This window comes from Scleropages formosus, chromosome 9 (genome assembly GCF_900964775.1).
Source record: "Scleropages formosus chromosome 9, fSclFor1.1, whole genome shotgun sequence".
In the NCBI taxonomy this organism is placed as follows: Eukaryota; Metazoa; Chordata; class Actinopteri; order Osteoglossiformes; family Osteoglossidae; genus Scleropages; species Scleropages formosus.
This window is the reverse complement of record NC_041814.1, coordinates 31,458,035-31,475,314: the sequence shown is the minus strand read 5'-3', so window position 1 is coordinate 31,475,314 and position 17,280 is coordinate 31,458,035. Positions and strand designations below refer to the sequence as shown.

Genomic DNA, 17,280 nt, shown 5'->3' with positions numbered 1-17,280 from the left:
TTTATTTTTTTAGCTATTCTCTCCCTCACAGTGTTCAATAAATGGTTCGTACTAGATATTTCCTACACTGCTACCAATGAACCAAAATGTCATAATCACAGAAATAGAAAAAGACAGCTGAAAACTACAAAATGTCTTATAATAAAGAAACAAATAAGTAAATATGGGCTTGGGTGTGACACCACTTCTACTGCAGCTCTGGGCTGAAACAAGAAGTCGCAGTGCAGGAGAAACAAAACTTAAAGTCACTTCCTACACACTCTGCCTCACTTACAGACTGCAGTAAAATGGCTCAAGCTGGAGATCTGGAGCAGATACAGTTCAGCTGTTCCATCTGCCTGGATCTACTGAAGGATCCAGTGACTGTTCCCTGTGGACACAGTTACTGTATGGACTGTATTAAGGGCTGCTGGGATCAGGAAGATGATGCTGGTGTCTACAGCTGTCCTCAGTGCAGACAGTCCTTCACGTCAAGACCTGTTCTGGGCAGAAATACCCTGCTGGGTGAAGTCATGGAGAAACTGAAGAAGACAGAACTCCAAGCTGCTCCTTTTGATGGCAGTCCTTCTGCACCTGGAGATGTGGAGTGTGACTTCTGTACTGGAAAAAAGAAGAAAGCTGTCAAGTCCTGCCTGGTGTGTCTCGCCTCGTATTGTGAGACTCACCTCCAGCCTCACTATGAGTCTCCAACTTTTAAGAAGCACAAGCTGACTGATGCCACAGGACAACTGCAGGACAAGATCTGTTCCCTCCATGACAAAGTGCTGGAGATCTACTGCCGCACCGATCAACAATGTATCTGTTATCTGTGTACCATGGATGAACACAGAGGACATGATACAGTCTCAGCTGCTGCAGGAAGGAGTGAGAAAGAGGTAAGAGGTGCAACTTTATTACATTCCTCACTTTATAAAGTATTAAGAGTAGCTCACAAAGCTGAAGTTCACCAAGAGAATTCTGTCTGTTGTCTTCATTCCAGAGTGCCGTAACTTCCTTAAAGGATTCTTGCATCAGATTAATTGTCCGTGTTCCAAGATTTATATTCAGTTTAAATGAGACTAAATTTTAAAAACAAAAGTGACAAGTAAGCAGGAGTGAAGATTAAAACATTAAAATATACACACTAAAACATGTATTTCTGAATATGCGTTTACATCCAATAAGCACCATCTACGAGCCACACAGAAGAAGTTCCAGAAAAGAATCAAAGAGAAGGAGGAGGAGGTGCAGGAGCTGAGACGGGCTGTGGACTCGTTCACGGTGAGTGTGGACTAGTGGATATGAATTCTGCTCCTTCTGGAATTTTTACACAATTGTTAAGCAGACGAAGATTTTCATCCGTCAGGCTCGGTAGCGCCGTCTGCAGATTTCTGCCAGTACCTGGAAAACTGCTTGCTGCTCTTCTGGATCTTCTTCATCATTTGACTGCTATTGATACAGATGATGTAGGATGAGACAAAAGAGCGCTGGATTGAAAAAACATGTTTTTACTGATAAATGTATAGGAGGACAATTCCCAGCATGGGCAGGGAATGAGTGAAATCAGAAGAACTGGGGAAACCACCTTTTTCACCAGTTCAAATAGGAGGTGTTCAGAGATACATGTCTCGGTCCCCTCTTGAACTGCAGACTGTTATTTTTTCCAGATTTGATTAATATCAGTAGTGATCAAAACAAATTGTTGAAATTATGGCTTAAAAACACACACACACACACACACACACACACACACACACATTTTCAGAACCGCTTGTCCCTTACGGGGTCATGGGGAACCGGAGCCTACCCGGTAACACAGGGCAGAAGGCCAGAGAGGGAGGGGACACACCCAGGACGGGACGCCAGTCCGCCGCAAGGCACCCCAAGCAGGACTTGAACCCCAGACCTACTGGAGAGCAGGACTGTGGTCCAACCCACTGCGCCACCGCATCCCCCATGGCTTAAAAACATCGCCTTTCAAAACAAGCCAGGAAAAACCAAATTTTAAACACACTGTCCTGCACTCACACGGGCATGGGAGCTCAGTTTTGGAATTGCTGTTATCTGACAGGTATATATTTCCAACAGCGCTCTGCACAGGCAGCGCTGGAGGACACCGAGAGCATCTTCAGCGAGATGATCTGCTCTATCGAGAAAAGACGCTCGGAGGTGAGAGACCTGATCAGAGCTCAGGAGAAGACTGCACTGAGTCAGGCTGAAGGTCTTCTGGAGCAACTGGAGCAGGAGATTGCTGAGATGGAGAGGAGCAATTCTGAACTAGAACACATTTCACACTCACAGGATGACATCCATTTCCTACAGGTAAAAGTGTTTTCCTCACAATCTGCCAGTACATTTACAGCGGTATATTTTTGTTCTTTTCTTCTTGCCAGCGCTCTTGAATGAAATGAATAGAGTGGTATGAGGACTGACTGCTGGACATGTCTGACCCTTTCTAGGTCCACCAGTCTATGAATTCTCCTCTTGGACCTAAAGAACTGCCAAGCATCACTGTGAATCCTCACTGCTCCTTTGAGAATGTGATAAAAGCCCTATCTCAGCTGAAAGCACAAGTAAAGGATGTCTGCAGAAAGCAAGTTGCTCATATTTCAAGAAGAGGTTTGTTTCAAAACATTAAATTCATTATACTTTTGTAAGGAAAAGCTGTGAAATCCTATGTATTCCATGCCTTAGTTTGTAGTGCTTGGCTGATATTTTGCTTTAATAACCACACTGTAACTTGTACCCAAGAGGAAGTGGTGACAGTGTAGTGGACAGAGCTGTGTCCATGTCACTCAGACGGCCGGTGTTTAAATGACCACTCCTACTCTAGTATTGCTGATGGTACTTAAACGTACTTTTCTAATAACAATTCACTACGGTTCACAAGTCTGGAATCACTCCGAAATGTTCATGTTTTTTTCAAAAAATGGCTATTTTATTATTAAGGTTCAGTTAAACTGATTTAAAAATATAGCCAAGACATCATTACTCGTGCTGCAGATGTCTTACTTCTTACAATGACTGATGTATGATTTATCATTCACACGACTGCAAAGCCCCATTGTCAGCAGTCATTACTCCAGTGTCCTAATGGTCGACTCTTTGGTCATCCTGAATTAATCAATTTACATGATAAGTGGTTATTAGAGGAACCTTTTGAAGCGCAGCTAAAACCTGTTATTCTGTTCAATAAACCAAGTGAATTGTCTTTCTGTGGGATGCAAGGCACTGACATTCCTGCAGTTCTTTTCTGGGTTCAGAACTGGCCAAAATGAAAGCGTTTTCTAAAGAAACACATCAGTCTGTTGTCGTTTTGCAAGATGAAGGTTATTCCATGTGTCAGATGGGGACAAAGGTGTCCTCTCTGTCCTGAGAGAAGAGGGCAAACTGAATGTAACCAGGATGGAAAAGGAAGCAGAAGGGCCAGATGCACAACTGCATGGGAGGAGAAGTAAATCAGAGTGTGTAGTGTGAGAAACAGACACCTTGCAGCTCCTCAGTTAAATGGCACGTGCTAAATACGTGATAAAACAAAAGAAAAGTGATTCCAAACATTTGAACGTGAATGTAGATAAATTATAAGGAACCTGGCATTAAAAAAAAAATGGCATTTTAATTTATTCCAGAGAAAAGTGTTGGATAAATTAGTAAAAAAAAAAAAAAAAAAAATCATGACGTTATTGTGTCTGCACTGTAGACATTGGCCAAAGTGCAGAATCAAGAAACAGGACACAGGTAATGGGAAGAGGAATGACACGAGGAGTTATATGCAGCGAAGGGTTGTTTTCGTTCATATCGGGGTGCCAGCTAAGGTGCTCTGTGCTTGTCTTGTTTATTCTGAGATTTCACACTTTCTGCCTTCCCAGTGACTGACCTCTACATGGTGCTGCCTCCACATCCCACAACCAGAGAGGACTTCTTAAAATGTAAGTCTGTCTGTGTGTTCTTTTCCTTTTTTAATTCTTAGTTTCTCTGTTTTGATTGTGTTGATTTCTTATTGACTCTTACTGCAAAAAAAATCCTTTCAAACAGCTTATCAGAGAAATTGCACCTTCGTACCATTTAGCATTTCAATAATTGTATCGTCTAAATGAACGATCATTATACTCTGTACGGTGTACGCAAAACCAACTTTATTGAGCACAAAGTAAAACAGAACTGCAGATGCACAAATCCCATCATAGCGTTTAAATCAGGGATCATGTACTATTGCTTTCTAGGTGTTTATTTTTTTTGCCAGTGTCTTTATTGCCAAGTTCACAATAATGTATAGATGTACATGAAGAAAAAATGTAAAGATTCATTAAGCAGATTTCCAAAATACAGTTTTCACATGGTCTTGCTCCTTCTGCTGGAAATTCAGAAATATGTGTATTTGGTTATCAAGGGTTACAAGGGGTTTTAAGGAGAATAGGTAACAATTTTGGTGCCTTACCTCCCCTAGGATTATTTCATATAACCTCTACAGTGAGCAAACATGACAGCTGAATTGTTTTACTTTCTAAAACTGTTCAGCCCACAACGGATTTATAAGCATTAAAGTGGTTTCTCAACAGATATCTGCAAGATCGCACTGGACCGAAATACAATGTCTACCACCGTGGAACTCAACGGAGACAACCAGGCGACCGTAAGAAAAATGCAGATACAATGCGACGGCCCTTCGAGATTTTCCAGTATTCCACAGGTGCTGTGTAGGGAAGGTCTGTCTGGGTGCTCCTACTGGGAGGTTCAGTGGAGTGGGAATGATGGGGTTGACATCGTGGTGGCGTATAGAGATGTAAATAGGAGTGGAATTTTTGAGAACTTCAGAACCACTGACAAGTCCTGGAGTTTGTTCTGCTCTCCAAAAAGTTACTTTTTCTGTCATAATAAGAAAAGAACTGCAGTATCTGGTCCCCTTTCCTACAGAATAGGAGTGTACCTGGACCACAGGGCAGGAACTCTGTCCTTCTACAGTGTCTCTAGGGACACAATGACCCTCCTCCACAGAGTCCAGACCACCTTCACTGAGCCTCTCTACCCTGGGTTTTCATTATACTTTCATACTGTTGCCAGTAATATTAACTTAAATTCATATTCTGCAAAAACCTGGGGAAATGCACATGATGTTGTCGGTTCTACAGTTCAGCTTTAGAATATGAATGACATACAAGTTATCAGTTTTGAGCGAACAGTAACTTCAAAGTGAGAGAAAATCTCAGAATACATTACAGAAATTTGCCAAAATATATACAGTATGACAGGGTATGCTTGAACTGAATTTTACCTAAGATTCCAAGACTTTTAGTAGTTTTTTTCCCCACATATATTAAAAATTATTTGTGCAGCAGTTGTTACATAATTTGTAATGTACAGTGTGTAGTGTAGTTACATTACTTGTGTAGGTGACATATAGAACAGCAAAGAATTAGAATTTCGTAAAGGTATCAATTCATAGAGAAATCAGTTTAGGAACCTCTTCCTTTCAGTGGTGCAGTAACAGTCTGAACTTGTTCCAAAGAGTGAATTATAACCCAAAATAAGTGAAACTCGTCATCTCTAGTGCTGCTTGGCAAGAAAAAGTGTGTGTGTGTGTGTGTGTGTGTGTGCGTGCGCGCTGTCCTTATAATGATTACAATGCTGCCTGAGATTGAAACATTAGATTATTTGTAGATAATAAAGAAATAAAAGGTTGTACATTAATAAAACATGGTTTTGACACTGGTGTTTTTCTTTTTTTGGAAACTATAACTACACCAATCCCTTGCATAACATCTTTTAAAAACTTTTAAATCCTAGCATTCAGTTTATACTGTACATGTGTCACAAACAATGCCGTGAATGAACAGACAACAGTATTTCAAGTCAATCAAGAGTTTCAGGAGATATTCAGTGTGAGGAATCTGAAAACTGCTTTAAAGCTATGAAATAACAGCAAGTATCAGCTATAAAGGAAAATTGACATGTGACAGTAGGGACATCAAGTGATCCCAAAAATGGGACAAATACTGTTCTGTACTCAGAGAAACCTTTTTGAAGTGATTATAATGTAGCATAATCTACATGGTTGCCTCATTGTTATGAAACACTCTTCTAATGTATTTATTTTTTCAATTTCACAGTTTTTTCCTATGTCATTACACTTGAGAAAGTGTGGCTTTTCCCCAGGGATGTCGATCTTTTGCTTCCACTCCACATTTCTCTCAGAAAGTGTTTAATGGTAAAAACTGTCACTTGGTGATGCTGCGCTGGATCCCTCTGTAACTGAGAAGATAGCACAGGTAACTATGGCAACAACAGATGAAGAGGGTAGGAGAGGACACTGCTGGGTATATTTGCTCTTCAGCACTCATGTGCGTTCTCTTAATCTTCCACCAGTTTTAACCCTAACTAGTAGTGGAATGAACATAGGGTCAGGTTTAAACACTTAATGTGCTTTTCCTCCATGTTGGATCATTTCTCCCCTGATCTCCTGACACCTCCTTCAGTCCAACACCATCTGCTGTGGTTATCTACAGTATGTGTTTGCTATTTGGATGTGACTTCTATAGGAGCTACTGGAGGGATGTGAACTAACAACATGGTGATGTCAGACACACAAGAGATGTGTCCATAATCCCGTCCATAATGCTATGTCTGTATCTAAAGGTCTTTGATGTTGATGGCTCTCTGAGTTGTGTATCATTTCCAGTGGATCAGTCCCGGTTGCCCACCGACAGAGGTCACTTAGGCCTATAGGAAATGAGCAGTTCAGTCTGAATCTTGTGCAGAAATTAATTTTAATTGCTCTTATTGTTCTTGTTTATTGTCTTAGTTACCAAACTTTCACTCAGGATAATTTTGGATTGTAAATGTACACAGAATACATAAAAAAAAATAAATAAATAATAAAATCACTGCATGTGTTTCTGCCAGACTAGTCCAGAAAAGGGAAAATATTCAGAAAAACAATGAACTAAATGTCCAAAAGAAAGTTTGATTTTTCAAGTCATGGACAAGGATGTACCGTAGCTGTCTTAGTTTTGAATTTTCACCTTATTCGTTCACGTATCGCCCCCACTCGCTGTTTGAGATATACTATTAACACAGTCTTTGTGGTTTTTTAAATGGTCCAGCAGGCATCCAAGGGATTTGAGGACTGTAATCAAAAGCCTGCTGGATCTCGCCGCGGGAAGTGGTCTGTTGACGTACCCTTGAGCGATGTGCTTAGTCTGAATTTGTAATCCTAAAGTGTAAATAAGAGTAAATGAAAGCATCTGCTCAGCCGTTGCATTCGATATCATCTGAAAATTATATATTATCTAATCATGTATAATTCTGTGTGAATCTACAAGCAATCTGTGCTGATGGCATGTTAAAATATGCTTTGCTTTTCACACTGTGACACTCTGGGTTGTGTCTGGTTCAAGAGGCCTGATTAGATGGCAGATATTATTTCCAAAAAGCCATTTCAGGCATTTGCTCTCCATGAAAAAAACTGTTAGCGTTCAAGACAAATTATAATAATACAGACAGGGAAGTATAATAATATGTAATCATTTTTATTACTGTGCCGAAGGATATACAGTCGGAATTTACCTTAAAACGTGCATATCTTCACAAATGCTACAAAGATAAAGTATGTTACAAATAATTAAAAAAAATACACATCCTTTTTTGTATTAGGCATTTAACTAGGATTGTGATTAGAATGTATTAAAAATACATTTTAGTAGAATGAACTGTAAATGAATGTTGTGTTGATCTCTACCTGCAATTCTCTCACAAAGATGTGAAATGTCATATAAAATTATAGAATCTGAATTAGAAGCCTAAGAGCAGCTGAGTATTAAGCCAAGTATTTAATGAAATAATTCCTTACAAGATTAGGACAGGGGTGGAAGAGAGCTCTTCAAATCCAGAATGCAAATCAGATACCACCGAGATAGTTTTACTCTGTAGGATTTTAAAATTTCCATCTGTTTATGCTTAAATGAGGCCCGGTATTTGTGGATTTCTGAGGGCTCAAGACTTAGTACAACTTTTTCTCACCGAGACACTTCTCCGTACATCTGTCGTAGTTGTTCCCATTATAGTGTTACAGTTTGTACCCAAGTGCTTTTGTTTGGAGTTTCATTGAACAAGTGACCGGTCAGAATGTGTGTTTTGTGTCTCATCTGCTCCAGGAAGTAATCTCTGCAGGTTCTGTTCCCTGTGAACTGGATCTTTTCAGTCCAAGACAATCTTTTTGTCCAAGAGCTATTGAAATTGCAGGCTGAAATGCAGATACTGTGGAAATAAGCTTATAAACCTCCTTTGCACTTCAAGATTCCAGAAATCAACCCCTGTTTTAAAACATCTGGATAAATCAAGAAGACTGAATATGTGCACATCTGGAAGAGTTATAAGTCAAAAATGCAAACGGTCCGGCAGTACAATGTGAAAAATTAACAGCCCTTTTTTTCCACTCAGGAGTTTCAACAGGTTTTCCTTCAGGAAGAACTGACTTGTTTTGAGAACATTTATCTCCTGTGTGCGCTTCCCATAATCAACCCCCAAAATCTGATATTATTTTTTTCTATTTAATAATATTATTATTTTCTATTTTATTCTATTTTTCTATCTATATTTTAATTATAAGTTTAATTATTTAATTACCTAGTGCAGGTAGCATAATGATTGTCAGTGCTGTCTTTCAATTGAAACAGTGCAGGTTTGAAATGTCCTCCTGCTATAATGTCCTTGAGAAAGATGTTTACATTAAAATGCTCCAGTTTGAAAACGTTTATATATATACATATATATAAGAAAAACATCTGTAGAAAGAGGTAAATAGCTTCAAGCAGCTTCCCACTAAGTTCGGAGAGAAGTGTCAGCTAAATAAGAAACAATAGAACGTAACGGTTTCGGTCATGAAAAATACCTATTCAAATGATTCTGTTTTATCCATTTTGTTTTTTTTTTTTTTTTGTTCCTCATTTATTGCATTCATTTGCTCAAGAAGAGGTTTTATTTATTTATTTATTTCTCTATCTATTTTTACTGTGAGCTGAAGAGAACTGCAACCTGCAGGAGTCAGAGCAGGACCGCGAACCCGCGGACTCCGCCGACTCTCTGGTGCCTCTAGCGGACGGAAGTGGCATCGCGCCGCATCTCTACCCTGCTTAGCGCGCTGCAAACGTGAATGGTGCGAACACACTGCGCTGAACTGAGTGTGTGTGTGTGTGTGTGTGTGTGTGTGTGTGTCTGAGTATGTGTGCTGAATATCAGCGAGACTACCTTTTACACTAAGGTCACCACCTCCTGCACCAGTAGCTTTTTCACGTCGCGGAAACAGACCAGTAGTAGAAGAGGTGTTCCCCTACACCCCCCCACCCCCTCGCCCACACATCAGCATCATTTTTCTCTCCCTTTCCCCCCGCCCTCTCTCTCTCTCTCTCTCTCTCTCTCTCTCTCCCTCTGTATCCCCCCCTCCCCGATATTGCACTCATGGCTGGACCCTCTCTGCCGGATCTGCTCACCAAAAGCCTGGAAGGCGGGCGCTCCTCTGGTTATTGAGTAGAGAGAGGAGGAGGGGGGGGAAGAGAGAGAGAGTGAGGGGTGGGGGGGGTGAGTGAGTGAGAGAGGGGGAGAGAGAGCGAGAGAGAGAGAGAGAGAGAGAGAGAGAGAGAGAGAGAGAGAGAGAGAGAGAGGGGAGGGAGAGGAGGGAGGAGGGTGAAGAGACATGGCCTCTAAAGAGATCACCGCATGTTCCTTCATCACTGTGAGCAGGGAAATCACAGGTAGGAGAAACCAGGAGGAGATCGATCATCATCCTCATCATCGCCATCATCATCATCATCATCATCATCATCATCACACATGTGTTTCGGTACCATTCGCTCCTTCACTCATGGACTCTGTGACTGTACGCCGATGTGTGTCCACAGTCATCGTGTCCTACAGCCGACACGTCTCTCGCGCGACATCTTCGTTTCTCTCATTGATTGAACATCGGATCGTGTCCCTTCCGCCGCACGAACATCATTATTATACACATTATTCTTTCTTTCTTTCTTTCTTTCTCTTTTGTGTCATTTAATGAATCTGCGAGTGTCTCTACTGCGGCACACGCACGCACAAACACGCGGGCGCGCGCATATCCCTCCACACACATGATCTATCCGGCATCTGTATCCACATCACGACGTGGCGCCCGGCGCGGACGCGCAGCGCGCCGCTGGAAACACCTGGCCGCGAGACGTGCTGTCGGAGCCGTGTGACATGCGGGCGCTCGCGGACGGCGGCGCGCGCCCCCTCCCCGTTTTAATCTGTTGCTGTTATTCACGCGCTTAACTCGCTTAGACCTCTCGTCCTTTGTCCCCTTCCCGCGCCACACACGCGCACACACGCGCGCACACACACACTGTGTTGATCACTGCTTTCTGTGCTGATGCTCGGAGACCCCCAGGCCAGACCACCCCCCACTCAAAAGTATGAAAAAATAACTATTAATAATTATCTTGGATGGTCTGGATTGGGGCAGGACTCTCTCTTTCTCTCTGTGTGTGTGTGTGTGTGTGTGTTCCATGCCACATTGTGTGAATCTATGACACTTCCTGAAACAGACAACAGTCCTTCCTTAACAATAGAGCCACAAACATGTCAGAAAATTTTCAAAATATATGAGCGACACCAACTTTTATTCTTGTTCGGAACTCGCATCATCGGTACGACGCAGTCGAGCACAAGGGCCGATCGCACGTGGGCTCCGGCATCGTTGACTGCGCTGTCAGAGTGCGAGTGCGAAAGAGTGTTAGGGTTGTGGCGTTGAGGTGCGTAAATCACACTGTCATCATGGAGTGCGTGAGAGTACAAACTGGGCGCCCGGGAACTCCACCGGTTCCTCCACCTGAAGCCCAGCGGCGCGACTCACTAACATACAATGTATCAAATTTTGTGTATAATCTAACAGCAGTTGCTACGGTTACATAATCATCAATTTCCCTGGATAGTCAAATGACAGCTGGTAAAGGTCATGTGGTCAGTGCGGCCTGTGGACGAAGGACCTTCCTGACCCCGGAAAATCCTCTCACTTGCAAAAGCAACCAGAATATTTGTTATCCGGTGACATGAATCAGATGTTTTTACAATTTTGCTGTTTTCCATATTATAATACAGAGGAAACTGTCAACACATTTTTAATATGAAAACAAGCACTCTTACCCGTTGCGTGCACCTTTCTGAGCTGCGTGTGTGAGGTGTGTTTGTACGCATGTGTGTAAAGTAACAGTTGGCCATGCTATCAACAGAGAGCCTCCGGAGGATTATTGATAAATCTACAATCAAGTTCGTACGCGGCATCAAGCTGGACACCAAGAGTGGCAAATCGGAGGACAGAATACTGGTGAGACTCTTCCCATCCCTTTTTCTCAGAACTCGTTTTGTTGCTGCTTTCAAAGTGTCTTTCCTTTCGCAGACTCGCTTGCAACACATTTACGTACGATTATTGCTATTATTATTACTAATCTGACACCTGTGCCCAAGGCCTCTTAAAATCTTTGGTTTGTACTCAGAGTTACAACAGCACGAAATTTTTTTTTGTATTAGTTCAGGATAAATTCCTTGATCACAGGTGCTAGAGCAGGTGCTGGAAATCGAACCCAGCATCTTTGAGAGCAAGGCCACGGTCTGGGACTCGTCAGTTGGATTTGTTGTCTGAAATGTTTACCAGGAGTTCCAAACTAGAGCAAACTCAGCCATAAAAAGTTGCAGAGGTTGGATTTTCAGACTTCTTTCAGTTACTGGAACTTGGATGTCTTTTCATCTGTCACCCAGAAGTTGACCCAAAGTCACCTGGAATGAGATCAGTGGCTGCTGTTGTGGTTAAGGAGTTAGACTCTATAATTTCATCTCTTTTCCGTTTCTTTTTATAGACTCTTAATCATGCTTCATCAGGTAGTGCTGACTGTGGTGTTACACACTTAATTAAAGCGTTTCTGCAGCAATTTTTCTCTGTAAGCTGGCAGTGGTCTAACCCTGTGAGCCAAGTACAGTACTGTCAGTTCCTTCGGATTAAAGACCCCCTATGTATAGGAAAGTTAATAATTAATTAATAATTAAAAAATACCATATTTATCCAAAGTAACTTATGTTAGGTGTGCACACTGAGATAATTACACTGATTTACCCATTTATAAAGCAGAGTAATTTTTACTGTTCAAGGATAATTGCCTCGATCAACAGTGCAATAGCAGGAGTAGGGATTTGAACCCAGGTCCTTCCAGTGCAGTGCAACAGCTCCACTCAGCAAACTACTTTCCACTTTACGGTTACAAGAAATGTCGATACAGAGGGAAACATGCTGAAATATCTGAGCTGTGCAACTGGAAGTACCTGCTGGGAGTTACATATGTAGGAGTGCAGTTACATTTCTGAAACAAGGTAAAAATCATCACAGGGAATCAAATATTACTGTTCCCTAAAGTGACTTCTCAGATCTGGCAGAGAGCAGTCTGCTGTTACTGACGCTGACGTACCCAGAAATAATCTCTGCTTTCTTTACCAGGCATAAAATTATCCGCGTTCTACCAACCTCAGGAACTGGTTATGGCCTCTAAGAATCCAGGAGCTCATTCATCTCACACTTTCTCTGTGATGCTTCAGCTTTAAAATTTCATTTGAGAAAGAACAGCGGGTGGGGTAGTGATTGGGCCCATTGCCTGGTAGTCAAAGGACCAGTGTTTGATTGCCTGCTCCTGCTGTATTACCCTTAATCAAGGTACTTACCTGAATAGCTACAGTAAAAGTTACTCTGCTGTATAAATTTCTGAGTCACTGTGTCTTATAATTATAATAATAATAATAATAATAATAATAGTCACGCATACACACATACACACACACGCACATTGGCTGAAACCACTTATCCCGAGTGGGGTCGCGGCAAGCTGGAGCCTAACCTGGTAACACAGGGCGCAAGGCTAGAGGGGGAAGGGAAACACCCAGGACGGGACGCCTGTCCGTTGCAAGGCACCCCAAGGAGGACTCGAACCGCAGACCCGTCAGTGAGCGGGACCCGACCAAGCCCAGCCTCTGCCTGCTCTCTGGTGGGTCTGGGGTTCGAGTCCTGCTTGGGATGCCTTGCAAAGGACTGGCGCCCCATCCTGGGTGTGTCCCCTGCGCCCTGTGTTGTTGGGTTAGGCTCCGGTTCGCCGTGACCCCGCTTGGGACAAGCGGTTTCACTCAGTGTGTGTGTGTGTGTGTGTGTGTGATGTTCAGATCTGCATCACTAGTTTTTGGTTTGGTCATATGGGATTCCACTTAGTATAATTCAAAAAGGCGGTGAACTATCCTTCCATCTTCAACAAACGCTTGTCCCGAGCCATACCCGGTAACACAGGGTGCAAGGCCAAAGGGTGAGGGGACACAACCAGGATGGGACACCAGTCCGTTGCTAGGCCCCCAGGCAGGGCTCCAACCGCAGACCCGCTACACAGCTGGTACTGGCCAAACCCGTTGCACCACCACGCCCCCCCTGCTGTGAACTAGATATCTGAAATTCCCCTAGACCTTGGTTGCTGTACAGTTTTTCTGTCTCTTTCTAGTGGACCTTCATTTCATCGTGTTAGTCTCAGTTTTGCTATGAAAAAAACACATTAAAGTAAACCAAAAAATAATATAAAATGTGGACTGCCAGCATGGCATGCAGGCTTGTAAGCTTGTTCTGCGGGAACTCCTGGCCAAACGGTTTTATCCCTAGAAGATAAGGAGCATTTTATTCACTCTGAACCCCAGAGTGGACGTGGCTGCTGTCCATGGTCCTGAAACGACTCCTGCTGGCCGCTCTCCATGGTGCTGGATGGATTACGCGCAGTAGACCGCGCCGTAGAGCTAAACAAGTCTCTGTCCATGGAACTAAAATGACTCATGCTGGCTACTGTGCTGGATGGATTATGCTTAGTAGACTTTGCCCGTAAAATGTGTATTCATGGTGCTTGAGTGAAACAGCAACTGTCCATGGTGCAGAGATGACTCACTCTGGCCGCTGTCCACGGTGCTGGATAGAGACCACTCAGGAAACTTTTCCCAAAGAGCAATGCAGGTATCTGTCCATGGTGCCAAAAGGAGTTTCTCTGGTTGCTGTACATGTTGCTGGATGGATTATGCCATCATGTTAGTGTAGAATTCATCAGGGGAGTTTCATTGTTGTTATTGACCCCGCTACTGTTCTGTGTTCCGTAGCTTTAGCTGGTGTGCCAAGTTTTGCTGGTAAAACATACCGAGTAGCAATAAAGCACGTGTTTCCAGAGTCCTGCCTCCCAAATCCTTCATTAGTACCGCCGCTGCAAATGCAGTAGTCAAGGTGGCTGCTCAGTGACTTGATTCCGCCTTAAATAGTGTTTAAACTAAGCAGTGCCAGGCTTTAGGAAGCATAAATAAGCTGCAAAGATGTTATGGTATGATAATGATGCTTTTTATTGATTTATGCTTTATTTCAAAATTGCTTCATTTTCAGAGCAGTACTGGAGCTTCATACAATGTAACAAGTGAACAATGTTGAATCAGTATACAACACCAAAGGAGTAAAGGTGCATATAATCTAAATAATTTACAGTTGTATGAGTAGTCCTTAACCGCTCTGCTAGTTTCCTCTGTTATATGATATTTAAATGAATTCTATTCAGCTTGCTGTTTGAAATGAATATGACAGCACTGGATTATGCTCTGTACACTGAAAGTGTAGATCAATGCAAGACTGTCCATGATGCGAGACGGTGGCTGTCCTTAGTGCTTGAATGAGTCACACTGGCTACCGTCCATGGTGCTGGATGAATTACGTTCAGTAGACTGCACCCATAGATCGATGGAGATTTCTGTCCATGGTGCTGGAGCAAGGCTGCAGCTGTCCATGATGTTGGAAGAAACCCATGCATCTTCAGCAGGTGATGATGAAGTGAAGCTGGCTGGTGTCCACAGAGCCTAAGTCTGTGATCACTGCCTAGCATTAAGGTGGAGAGCCCGCATTGGCTTCTGATTTTTACAAATGAATGAATGACAAATTTTCAAACTTCACAGGTTATTAATTTATTTCCAATAGCTTTTTCTTCACTTAACTTTTTCTAAACATGTTTGTTTGCTTGTTTTTTTGTTTCTTTGTTTTTGTGGCACAAAAGCATCTGTGTGCAAACAATGTACTGTATATTCAGATTTTTTCAATAATTTTTAAATTTTGATTTTAATGTAGCCAGAAGTGAGTAAAATATACAAATTTTACTCTAAGGTTCAAACCCCATCTATTGCTTTAGTACCTTTTAGCAAAATATTACATGTAAATTGCTCCAGCAAAGTTTACCCAGCTGTACGGATAGGTAAATCAGTGAAAGGTGACGAGTGGGAGGAAGATCCTGGTTTAGAGAAAATCAGCTACATAAATAAATGTAAATGTTTACGAGCCGTGTGTTGTAATATAGGCACATGCCCACAGTGCTGGAATGGGAGAGTGCATCTTCTGCATTTGATGATGAACTGATGTTGGCTACTCTCCATGGCACAAAAATGTGAGGTGTTCATCACTGGCCAGTGTTCCGGAGTGAGGGAATGATGCTGGCAGCTGTCCGTGGTACTGGAATAAGAGTGAGCGAAGGGATGCTTCCGAAATACACTGGTGGGGATTGTTGCTATAAAAGGCACGGCACTGATGGTTGAGGGGGAACTGAGACACACGTTTGGAGCTTCAGTTGAAGAAGACAAACATCTGATCCAGGTTGCCAGCCATTGATTACATGGTTACCTCAATAAAGATGCGTAGAACAGAAGATCTCAGGATCTCTTCTGGCAGGTCAAATGATATGTATTAATCATGTTACATGACTGGTTGATGTAAATTCCTGTTAGGTTATGTGGGACTTTACTAAAATAGGCAATGTTGTAAACGAATACACTCATTTCCTTGGTCTTAGTTCTTTACTGAATTGGCTGTGGTCAAATTACATTTTCCCAGATTACCCTGCTTTACATTCCAGACAAACACAGCCATATTCCCTTGGATTTAAATACTTTTCAACCCGTTCAATACAGACATATGAAATTATTAATTACATACTGAGGATATGTTAAACACCACACTTGGCACATTCCCTCTTGGCTTCAGTTGACCTCTTTTTCCATCCCGTATCTCTCTTTCTTTCCGCTTCGTGCCCCGCTCTTAATAAGCTACGACGGCAGACCTTTCATGAGTTGAGCCTCTGCAAAGATTAAAGTTGATCACAGCTGCCCACATTAAAGCTTCCTGAACTCACTGTCTTCATCTTGTTTCCTGAAATTAAAACTCAAAAAGCCTTTATTTTGCGTAGACACACTTTAAATAGACAAACTACTTGAGACATCCGAGGGAAAAAACACATTAAATTCTGATCAATTTATTTTTAGATAGTACTCTTCTCAATTGGCTGCCTTGGAGCAGTTAACAAGAATAATGTGAATCGCACTGAGAGGAGAGTATCATAATTAATAAAACCAGTGATACACAACCTGAAGGTAATGGAGGGAGAGGAAGGAAAATTGCCAAGACTGGTGCAGGAGAAAAATCTCTGGGGGGCTAAGGCCAGTTTGTTGCTCACTCCTCCTGGGCACGCCAACATTGTACCGCTAGGGAAAATGTGTTTTGTGAGCAGTTTTTTTGTGAACAGTCTTCCCCCATCTTATAAAGGTAATAAATTCCTCAAAATGCCACCATAACCCTGATAACTCAAAGATATAATTACCCTTTGTTTTAATGGTAAGAGTTTTTATTTGTCCCTGAGCCCCAAAAGTGACGCCTGTTTATGCTAAATATCACCAAATCCTTTTAAAATGGATAATATTACTTCAGTTACTGACATTAGTTATCATAGCACAAGGTGGCCTTACTTAATTACGTTGTAATACTCGATGACTGCCTTTCTGCACTCGATCTGCTCTATTGTAGCTGTTACCTACCGCGCACTTGACAGATGCTCACCGACAGACAAACATACAGTACATATGATTGTGCTTATGTGTTAATTTAGTCTTTAATGGAAGTTCACTCCCACTCACTGACCAAGTTGACATGGTGTCTCATAGTGCTTCGTAGTGTTCGAAAGGTCAGGTAGTGCAGGTGACCAGAGATCCTTCCAGGTCTGCTAGTGCACAGGGGAGCATGAAGGAAGAAAAACCGAGATGCTTTTGGGGCATCTGAGAATATTATGGGTCACCAGGAGAGAAGGATATAGCTAACTAGTCCAGGTGGCAATCAGGAGCATTAGTCACGCATGGAAATACATTTTACCACAGAAATAAAAAGCAAAAGGATAGATAGATAGATAGATAGATAGA

General features: G+C 42.2%; 2 protein-coding genes across 7 annotated transcripts in view; both read left to right on the top strand.

Moving 5' to 3' along the window:
• The first annotated feature begins 284 nt into the window (after positions 1-284).
• On the top strand, positions 285-5,535 carry LOC108922773 (tripartite motif-containing protein 16-like). Its single transcript, XM_018733105.2, has 6 exons — positions 285-875; positions 1,165-1,260; positions 2,068-2,301; positions 2,439-2,598; positions 3,849-3,908; positions 4,539-5,535. The coding sequence occupies exons 1-6, from the start codon at positions 288-290 to the stop codon at positions 5,117-5,119; spliced, it is 1,719 nt and encodes a 572-aa protein (XP_018588621.2). The 5' UTR covers positions 285-287; the 3' UTR covers positions 5,120-5,535.
• A 4,111-nt stretch (positions 5,536-9,646) lies between these two features.
• Positions 9,647-17,280, top strand: part of LOC108922769 (uncharacterized) — a 34,841-nt gene continuing 27,207 nt past the window's right edge. For all 6 annotated transcript variants that reach the window (XM_018733096.2, XM_029255057.1, XM_029255056.1 and 3 more), the window contains exons 1-2: positions 9,647-9,725; positions 11,235-11,329. In XM_018733096.2, coding sequence (XP_018588612.2) covers positions 9,668-9,725; positions 11,235-11,329 — 153 coding nt within the window. In that variant the 5' untranslated portion in view covers positions 9,647-9,667. The remainder of the gene's footprint in view (positions 9,726-11,234; positions 11,330-17,280) is intronic.